This window comes from Acanthisitta chloris, unplaced genomic scaffold (genome assembly GCF_000695815.1).
Source record: "Acanthisitta chloris isolate BGI_N310 unplaced genomic scaffold, ASM69581v1 scaffold30647, whole genome shotgun sequence".
Classification (NCBI taxonomy): Eukaryota; Metazoa; Chordata; class Aves; order Passeriformes; family Acanthisittidae; genus Acanthisitta; species Acanthisitta chloris.
Window position 1 is genome coordinate 1 of NW_008681465.1, and position 10758 is coordinate 10758.

At 44.8% G+C, this 10758-nt stretch overlaps 2 protein-coding genes across 2 annotated transcripts in view; one reads left to right on the forward strand and one right to left on the reverse strand.

The window, feature by feature from the left end:
• Positions 1 to 8: 8 nt before the first annotated feature.
• PDHB (pyruvate dehydrogenase (lipoamide) beta) lies at positions 9 to 4085 on the forward strand (the record flags this gene model as incomplete). Its single annotated transcript, XM_009078124.1, has 8 exons — positions 9 to 182; positions 254 to 316; positions 389 to 424; positions 511 to 796; positions 2181 to 2291; positions 2882 to 2973; positions 3245 to 3386; positions 3689 to 4085. Coding segments are annotated over 8 exons (1050 nt in total), but the record flags the coding sequence as incomplete, so codon positions are not given.
• A 1750-nt stretch (positions 4086 to 5835) lies between these two features.
• PXK (PX domain containing serine/threonine kinase) overlaps positions 5836 to 10758 on the reverse strand; it is a 25003-nt gene continuing 20080 nt past the window's right edge. The window contains exon 18 of the mRNA XM_009078125.1: positions 5836 to 6038. Coding sequence (XP_009076373.1) covers positions 5836 to 6038 — 203 coding nt within the window. The remainder of the gene's footprint in view (positions 6039 to 10758) is intronic.

Consider the following 10758-nt stretch of genomic DNA (forward strand, 5'->3'; position numbering starts at 1 on the left):
GTACGGAGAGCGCGGCGGCTCCGTCCGTGCTCCTGTCCCTGCCCCTGCTCATCTCGCCTGTCGCTGTCTCGCAGGTGACGGTGCGGGATGCGCTGAACCAGGCGCTGGATGAAGAGCTGGAGCGGGATGAGCGCGTCTTCCTGCTAGGCGAGGAGGTGGCGCAGTACGATGGAGCCTACAAGGTACGTGGGAGCTGTCGGCGCGCCTTGAAAGGGCCTCAGGCAGGCCCTGACTGCGCTCTCCTGCCCTGCAGATCTCCAGGGGGCTCTGGAAGAAGTACGGGGACAAGCGAGTGATCGACACGCCGATATCCGAGGTATGGCTGGCCCCTGGCGCTCCCTCCATCAGTGCTCCCTGGTCCTCACCCCTTGGTGTCCTTCTCTTTCAGATGGGCTTCACGGGAATCGCTGTCGGTGCTGCTATGGTTTGTACATCTCCATTGCTCGTTTGCTTGAAAAGGTTACACTATTTCTATATAAAAACGCACTAATATACTTTAATATTTAACAGGCAGGATTGAGACCAGTGTGTGAATTCATGACATTCAACTTCTCCATGCAAGCCATTGACCAGGTTATCAACTCTGCTGCCAAGACCTGCTACATGTCTGCGGGATCCATCGCTGTTCCCATCGTGTTCCGAGGCCCCAACGGAGCGTCGGCCGGAGTGGCCGCGCAGCACTCGCAGTGCTTTGCAGCCTGGTACGGGCACTGCCCTGGCCTCAAAGTTGTCAGCCCGTGGAGCTCAGAAGATGCCAAAGGTCTGCTGAAAGCATCAATCCGGGATGACAATCCAGGTGAGCTCTGTGACCAGTGGCAGGACCTGAGGGAATGGCCTGGGGCTGTGTCAGGGAGGTTGAGGCTGGATATCAGGAAAAGGTTCTTCACCCAAAGGCACTGGAACAGCTCCCCAGGGCAGTGGTCACAGCACCAAACCTGACAGAGCACAGGAAGTGCTTAGCCAGTGCTCTCAGGCACATGGTGTGATTCTCTGTAGGGCCCAGAGTTGGACTCCAATCCAGGTCTGTGACCAGTGGCAGGACCTGAGGGAATGGCCTGGGGCTGTGTCAGGGAGGTTGAGGCTGGATATCAGGAAAAGGTTCTTCACCCAAAGGCACTGGAACAGCTCCCCAGGGCAGTGGTCACAGCACCAAACCTGACAGAGCACAGGAAGTGCTTAGCCAGTGCTCTCAGGCACATGGTGTGATTCTCTGTAGGGCCCAGAGTTGGACTCGATGATCCTTGTGGGTCCCTTCCAGGGGCTGTGTCAGGGAGGTTGAGGCTGGATATCAGGAAAAGGTTCTTCACCCAAAGGCACTGGAACAGCTCCCCAGGGCAGTGGTCACAGCACCAAACCTGACAGAGCACAGGAAGTGCTTAGCCAGTGCTCTCAGGCACATGGTGTGATTCTCTGTAGGGCCCAGAGTTGGACTCGATGATCCTTGTGGGTCCCTTCCAGCTCTGAATATCCTGTGATTCTGTAATGCCCAGCACTCAATCCTAAAGAAAGTCTGTTTCCCCCTCCTGCCCCATTTAAAAGACACCCAAAAAAAAGGCTGTTAAACTCTAAAACACTCAAGGTTGCTTTACTGCAGCTTTAGGGTATTTACAAACACGCAGAGGTATTTATCCTTCCCCCAGCAGTCACCTGCCTTGATAGCAGTAGACTAATCTTGTGCAGTTGGCAGCTACACGGCTTTAGTGACAGCTTGGCACCAACCAGGAGACTTAGAAGCATTTATAAATCATAAAGGGGTTGAAAAGGATGAAGATGAATCAGGAGTTCCTGCATATGCAGTGCCTATGTAACTCAATTTTACAGCTCATGAAATTCAGATAATGAATTCAGAATGTCATTAATTAAAACTAGGACAACCTTTGTCTTTATTCTTCACAAACATGAATGAAAAATCTGAGCCTTTCTAAAACCAGTGATTGCACTGTCATGTACTGAAAGTTAAACACCTGATCTGGTTTAGGACTAGTTGTAGACAGTTCTTTAAATAATTCAGCATTGAAGTAAAGATTCTGATTTACTCTTCTTTAAATTGCTTCTGCAGACTCCTCAGTCCCTTGTTGCCTGGGTGGGTTCATTGTCCTGAGCTGCAGCAGGATTGTTGGTGGTCAGTGCAGCTCTGTGCCTGCAGGTGTATGTGTTAATCCAAGTGTGTTTTCTTCTAGTTGTGATGCTGGAAAATGAATTACTGTATGGTGTTCCCTTTGAAATGTCTGAACAGGCACAGTCAAAGGAATTTGTTATTCCCATTGGAAAAGCTAAAGTAGAAAGGCAAGGTAAGCTGAGAATATGTTTGTTTTCTATTAACTGAGCTGCTTGGGGACTTTTCTAACCTCTCAGCTAGTCAGGACACTGCTGGCACAGGGCACAAGAAAGGCTTTCAGATGTTAAGTGTTCAAATGTTCTTTTACCCAGTAGTTTGGTTTTTTGTTCTGTTGCCCTTCTGAGGAAAGATCACCCAATTCTCTGTATTTCAGCTAAAACTCTGCCCTTCTAAAGGATTTGTACTGTGGGATAGAGGTGGAATAGGAGAAATACTTCTTTCCTCACCTAAGTATGTAATGCAAAAGGAGCTCACTGTAGTGTTTCATCCCACTTGTTTGTAAATTACCACTTAATTACATGAATGTTTGAAAAGGATAATCTGAAACTGTATTTAGTAATCTCTTCAGTCTCTGAAGAGGGTAAAGTTTGTGTCTTAGCTTAGTCCTTCTGCTCTTCATGCTGTGTCTGGGCTCAGCATTTCAAATAAACCTTAGGACTTAATTTACAAGTAAATCCTAATTACCTTGAAAGGAGCCTGAGGTCTAGCAAAAAGCTTTAAGTCTTAAGAGGTTTTCTCTTTTAACACTTGTTTCTGCTCCAGGAACTCATGTTACATTAGTGTCACACTCAAGGCCTGTTGGACACTGCTTGGAAGCAGCTGCTGTACTTGCCAAAGAAGGTGTAGAGTGTGAGGTGAGTGAGGTTTCTGCTGCTTTCCTCTTTTCCTGAAGTGGAGGGGAAAAAAAGCAGTGTGTCCTCTTGTTCAGGCTCTGCAAAACTTCAGTGTATTAACCACCAGCTTCTTCTAAGTGCCTTACAGTGTGTGCCTTTCCTGTTTCTGAGTTAGAAACTTTATGAAGTCTTCAGAGTCAGAACAGATGAAAGTGCTGAAGGCACTGTACCCAAACAGTGGTGCCTGACAGGCTCAGATCACAGCAGAGCTCACACCATCCCTTTCCCCCAGGTGATAAACCTGCGAACCATCCGCCCGATGGATGTGGAAACGGTGGAAGCCAGTGTGATGAAGACAAACCATCTGGTGACTGTGGAAGGAGGTTGGCCACAGTTTGGAGTAGGAGCTGAAATCTGTGCCAGGATCATGGAAGGTACTGAGCTTTGCTCTACATATATTGATCTCATTCCCTGCTCTAAATCCTGATGGCTTCATACAGCCAGGCACAGGCAGAGTTGGGGCTTACAGCTGAGGAGCTCGAGCCAAGCTGTCCTGCTCTAGAGACTGGCACAGTGTGGGTGCACGAACCATAGTGCAGAAAGATAAACAAGCAGGAACAGCTCTCTGGAGTATCAGAGCTACAGGAACAAACTAGTTTAAATAGAGTAAGATTCAGAAATTGAATTGAGAGGAAACCATAGCACATGGCAACCTGACAGCTGTCCTGTGTTTCAGGATCTGCCTTTAACTACCTGGACGCTCCAGCTGTGCGCGTCACCGGTGCCGATGTCCCCATGCCTTATGCCAAGATCTTGGAGGATAACTGCATACCTCAAGTGAAGGATATCATATTTGCAGTGAAGAAAACTTTGAACATCTAAGTTGTAAATATATGTTTTAAAGTCCTGCTTTACAAAGCATTGTTGGTGTTGGGCGAGTTGTATGCATAACTTCTGTTGTATAAGCTACATGGACTTTTGTACAGTGGGAGAGTCTAGTGACCTCCCAAAATATTTATATAGGGTTACCCTCTAAGCCACACTTCATATATGCAATAATGTGGTAATGCTTGTTTATTCAACAGTACAGGTGGGTTAATGCTGCTGATTGTGGAGAAATCCTGTTCCAAGTTTAGCATGAGGAAAATATCCTCTCTTTCTGCTTGGCTTGTTAAGTACCAGAGGAGCCGAGTTAAAGCGGCTGTGGCAGTGGTGAAGAGCTGCAAGAGCAGCCCAAGTCCAGCCTGTAATGCTGTATGGCTGTAGGAGCCTGTGGGCACAAGGCTTACTAAAAGGGAATGATCAGACTGGAGGTGAATCCCTGCGTGTCAGTGCAGGTTAACTGTGGGTTAACAGGTGGTGGCTGTGCTTGGTGTAAGAGCACTCTGCACACACAGAAATGCTTCTGCGCAAGAGCTTAAATAAAGATACTGATCTCTTCAGGATGTCATGGGAAACACTACCTAAGTTTTCTTTACTAGCTGCCACAGCCAGTGATAAAATATCTGTGCCCAGTTGGTTTGCTTTTGTGGTTCAATCTGTTGCATTGGTTTGTTTGTTTCTAGCTCCTCACCTGCACTAACAGCAGCTCAAACTCCAGTTTTTGCAGTGCAAAATGAGTGACTTTATTCAGCCACCCTGCACTATTGTGCAGTGTGCAAAGAGCTGGGAAGCAGTTGCAGCAGCCTTTGGGCAGATAACATCCCAGGATTTGGCTGAGGGCTATTCCTGCTAGGCAGGAGCTCTGAGAGGCTTCCTGTGGCAGCTGCTGCTACAGAGGGAGAGCTGCCCTGAGGAGCCTGTGCAGCACCCTGAGTGCTGAGGTTGGGGAGGAGATACACTCGGCTCTCTAAGCAGCCAGAAGAGCTTGGGTCCTGTTTCAGTGCAGCCAGGAATACCTTCCAGGGTATTTCCTTTAGCAGAGGTGCTATCAGGGTCTTAGAAGTCTGGCTTGCAGGTGCAATCCCAGCTGAACATAGCCAGCACACGCTGCTGGAGGAATTCCATTAACATTTTAATAAAAATGAATATCACAGGTTACATGAAACTTTGTACAGACATTCTCTGCATAGTAACAAACACTGATGTACTTGAATTTAAAAAAATGGATTATCTATAATCCTTTAAAGTGCAATTTTCTTTAAGGTTTTAAATCAAAAAGGGTCTTTCAATAAAGTTTAAACTGTAGAATTAACTTGAAGTAACTTTGCATTTAACTAAATTAAGAATAACATCCCACTGTCCTATTAACTCCCAATTCAACTGTTTCCTTATTTAAAAACACTTCCCCTTGGAGTCACAGGTAGGATGTCCATTTAAACAAGCTTAATGAGAGCATTTTTTAACTCCACCAGCAAATACGGTGGAGGAAGATTTAATTCTCCAGTTCCCTCACCTGTGCAATATGCTTTCAGGGTTGGATTATCTAAAACAAAAGCTGCTGAGTCAATGCAGCGAGAATTAAGAGGAGTTACAAGTGAATGAAGAGAGTTGAAAAACTGAGCAGACTAAAACTACATTCCTGTCATTTGAAAAAGAGGTGGAACAGAGCTAGGAAAAATGCATTAATTCACTGTCATCATCATGGCCATTCCTATTTTCAGATTTATTCAGCTATACAGAAGTTGCTGTACCCCTGAAACTGCAGCTAGAGAACACAGTTCTTGAAACCAGGTAAAGAGTGGAGTACTTATCACAGCATGGCAACACAATTCAGGCAGGGCAGTGCTGCTGCTCGAGGGAAGCTGAGACCGGAGTGATCGGAGCTGCAGCGCGATCAATCGATCGATCGATCGGCCGCTCTCTGCTGGTGGGTCAGGTGCTGGTCGGGAGGGGCAGCACAGGAGGGGGAGAGGGAATTCAATCCTGGAGTCACCAGTGGCCTCAGCTGATCCTGGGAGCACTGTAGTCGCACGTCTGTGTTTTCTTCAGAGTTCCTTTCTGAAAGTTCTGTATGGAGCTGAGCAAGGCCCCGCGGCTGGCGCTGACGGGAGGCTGTGGGCTGGGCGTGGGCACCTCTGTGCTCAGGGGAGGAGCTGCTGGTGGCAGGGGCGGCGGCGGCGGCGCTGGGGGTATCGACGATGCTCCTGTGCAGGGGGGAGAGAAGATGGAGTTTGATTATGCCAAGGATGTCCTCTCTGGCTGCTTACCTGGACTTGGTCAGCCTTGCACTAGTCACCACAGCCCTTGAGTGCCAGTGGAGTGTGAAAAACAATGGATGAAAAATGCCAAAGTGATCAAATGCCTCTATCTGCAGGTGAGTTGTGTCATCTGAGACACCTCTGAAATGAAGCCTGAAGGGCCTCGGTACTCAGGGATGCAAAACATGAGCCAAATGTGCTCTTGCCCCGAGGGAAGTGGAGATCACTTAACGGGACTTCCCAGCTTCAGTGTCTTGTTTGTTCCCAGTGAAGCAGTTTGCTTTTGGGACATGAACAGTAACAAAGACTGGAAGCAAATCTCACTACCTGTTATTTATGTAACTCACTTTACATTCTCATGAAGGATCACATCACTGTAGCATTTGTGATGACCATTTTGCTTGGTCAGATTATATTCCATTTTGAAAGTACTAACTGCAGATAGAGTTTTCTGGAAGTGTTTTACACTTCCCCAGTACTGTTCCACTTTCTCCAAAGATGTTGTAACAGATGTTTGACAACTGAATGAATCAACACTCACACACACTGCTGGCCTTTATCTCCTGTCCCCACCAGCCACCTTTGCACTCTGGCCCTTGCTTTCTACCCCAGTCACATCTACTTTGTGCTTCTCATCATGCCTCAGTCTCCACATCCTGACTCCCTTCCTGCGAAGTCAGAGCCCATGGTGGAACCTCCAAGCAGCAATGAGGGCCTGTGTGGAGGTGCTTTCTGGCAGCTTAGATCCAGGCAGGTGATCTGATGTGACCCAAGCAGCTCTCCCAGACACCCTGGTCTTGCTCAGCTCTGCTGCTGTTCATTGCACCATCATTGCTACACAAGTATAATAATATAATAATAATGGGCCTATCTTGTCTCATATATTCTGGAAGGAGTTAGGGACATAGTGATTAATATCTTAGAACTATTCAGCAGTGAATTTTAACTCCATCATCTAGATCAGGAGTTATTCCACAGGAAGATGAGAGAGACAAATGGCACCTATAGTCTAACACTTGCTTCCAGTAGCTCTAACCTACAAAGAGGAATGTACTGGAAAGTAGCAAGAAATAGGATGCAGGACAAAGCAAAACAACATGAGGCCAACCTCATGTTGAGGTTGAGAGACTGTGGTTACTGAAGTAGAACTGCTTGCTATGAAGTGAGCAAATACCAAGCAGTTAAAGGACATTATGCCACACAGACTTAAGAGATAATTGATGAAGGGTAAAGCTCAACTACAGAAAAAAAGCAGACCAACGTCCTCTATGCTGCATTTTTCTCTCAGTTCCTCACTAACACTTGTTTTCAGACCAACAAGTAACAGTAAAAACATAACTGCTGTTTTAATAACAAGCAGTTATAGTAGATGAAAGACATAACTCAAAACTCCTTCATTTTCTGTTTGTATCAGTCTTTGAAAAGATACTTTTCCCATCTGGGAGCAAGCACAAAATGCAGAGTATTCACACAAATCCATTTTGCCAGTGTACATTAATGTGTTCTGTGATTGTAGCACTTCCAGCTCTTTAGGAGAAATTCTCATTGGCATGAAAACCTTCTGTGAAAACAAAACATGGAAGTACATATTGAGCTCATCTTCACTCTCCTCCCTTCCAGAGGAAATACTCAAGTCCTAGCAGAATATCAGAGACCAACTGAAACAGTTTAACGTGCCTGTTGCATGGGGATCAACTGCTCTCTGAAGTAATCAAAACATTGCACAATGGCAGCACAAACTGAAATAAATTGCACGTTGGGGCCTTCTAACTTATCCAAATCTGCTCTTTACACTTGCCAAAGATCTAAGTCAATGTACTATTAGAAATACTGGGAAATCACTCCCTGGGTTAGAGTCCTGATTCCTGTGTGGATGGACTGCCAGGAAAGCAAAGCTTGGCTCTTTGCCAAAGGAAGAACAAGACCAAGAACATTTCAAGTACCCATTTTGTGGTTAAAGTGGTCAGAGCAGAACACTGTAGGTTTGATGTACCAACCTATCACCAAACAGATCAGATGAACTGTGGTAAAATCACTAAGAGCAGCTAATCATAAATGAAACAGCTTCAAAGAGATGCGAAAAGAACTGCAGAGAAGAAAGACAAGATTTTTGTCTGGCATTGCAAGGTGAGGCTTAGAGGCTGTGCAAGTAGTTGTACAAGATGCAATAGGGAATGACCAAGAAAACAGTGACCAGGACTCCACAGGGAATACAAATACAATGGCAACACAGGCAGTGGAAGAAGTCACATGTTTGACAGAGAGGGGGACAAAATAAGACACAAAATGCTTGGATCACTAAGTATTATTAGGCCAAGATTCCATGTATCACCTTCAAATTTTGGTCTGGTTATTTTACAATGGGGTGGAAAAGACAGGGAAGCAGGGAGAGAGGTCACCTTCCTTCCTGGAAAATTGTTGAATTCCTCAGGACACACTGTTACTAAATTTAGTTGCTGACAACATCATGGGGTTAAGCTCTTGGGAGACTGATAACAGACAACAGTACTCTTACACCTGAACTCTGCCTTAAAACAAACACACAGAGTTCAGAATGGTGTCTGATTAACTGTGAGCATTACATACTGAACCTGTTAATTAAGAGCATAATTCCAAAAATCTCCAAATTGATTCATTTCAGAGAGTCAGTCAAATCCAAACTGTCCTCCCCTTCCTGACACGAGTGGTGCAGAGGGAATCTTAGTTCACACGTGTACTCATATGCAGTTACATGAGTACAGATTAAGTGCATATGAGTTACAGATTGAATTGTTCTGCCCAGCAGTGACATATCTTCCTGCACTTACTAGACAAAAACATTTAAGACAAGTGCTCAGTTATCACTAGGCCTTTCCAATACACATCTTGGAAGACATTGCCTGCAAACACACATTTTACTCATTCATGCAGTTGTAAGAATAAAACACTCAAACAAGAACTTACCAAGGGTTTTTACAGGGACATTTTTGTTAAAAGAGTGTGTTAAAAGGAATAGGAAGTAAATCAGATGCTGTAAACTTGATGCCTGAATTGAAACAAAAACTTAATTATGAATTTAAAGTGACAGTAATTGTGCAAACAGCATTACAAACTTGGCTGAGAATGGGATGCCAACAGAGAGAATCATTTTGGTGATAGTTTTTAAAGATGCTGTATTTCATTAAAATAATCTGTAAGAACGTTCAGATCTTTTTCTTCTATTCCCTCCCAATACTAAGCAAGTTCAAGATTTGCATCCAGCTTTCCCCTTCAGAAACAGAGCATCTTTAAAGAGATAAATCAGCATTAGCTTACTTTTCCGAAAATTCACGTTCAAAATGATGCATGCTCTAGTGAAGACAGCAGAGAAAGAGAGAGGACACAAGTTAATCATCCAGTTCTCGTGTCAAAGTAAGAAAAACAGATACTGTTAGCTGAAAAGTTAGCACAAAAGTCAATACATTCTTATTCACTGGCAAATCCGAGGACAGTGGATTGACTGTTTCATATCACATTTATAGTACTCTGTCCAGTGCTGAATAACAAATCACAATTTCCCATGCCCTAAGCATTATTATACTTGAGGAACAAATACAACACACATGCTTTCAGCTGCACATGCCCTAATTCAAGCTTCACAGGATTAAAGTGCATTTAGAGAGCTTTAGCAAGAAATCTGCAGGAAGATTAGCCACAGAAGACGAAATCCACTCAGTTCAAGGAACAGTTCCTGTTGTGCTAACACCTGTATTCACACTTACACCTCCATTGGTCAGAGACACTCAAGAAAAGCACTTCCTAAAGCACTCCAATTGTCTCACAGAAAGGTGAAGGGCAGGCAAGATGCATCATGTGGGTGTCTATGGAACACATGTCTTACTGAAGGATTCAGAACAACTGGCACAAAAAAAGGTCATTAAGTACAACTCTTTCACTTCCTGCAGGGAAGCAAAAGTGACACCCTCCAAACTTTTCTCTGTTTCAGAGATCTCACTGGTATTTTATGTGCTTATTGGATTTAGAGAAGATTCAGTGAAGTTTTAAATAACCCACACCACAGTGTTCTGTATTCCCTCTGCTCCTAGCCACTACTCATAGCCACAAAGAAAACAGATTTTCAAGGAAGCAAAGAATTGTGGAGAAAAAATAACCAGACCTTCACGGAAGAATGTCAGAAACACAGGATGTTACATTAGAATCACTTGCCATGATCTAACAATGTATTTCAAAGATGTTATTTAGCCAATTATCTGCAACAAAACCAGCCCAAAACATTCTCATCAATGAGAACAGCCCATGAGAGCTCACATTCCTGGTGGACACCTCTCCCCTCAAAGCAGGCCATGCACTCACTCCTACAGCTGCTGCTGCCATTGCAAATGCAGCAGAAGTCAACCATCATTTTATTTATTAGTCTGTTTTCCATCAACTGTACCAAGCTCTCTGCTGCAAGCCAAGTCTCACAAGGCTTTTCTTCAGAGACAAAGCACCTCTCAACATGTGAGAAACCCCCTGAACGAGGTTCCTTCCCCAGGGCATGTCAACCTGAGGTCTGTTCCCTTTGGTCAGTGTCTCTGACTCTGCACTTACCCACATACTATACTGATTTGGTTGGCTACAGGCCAGGAGAAGGGCAAGAGCTTCTGTTTCCACATCAGCCTTAATTTGCTCATGTCATCATATCAGC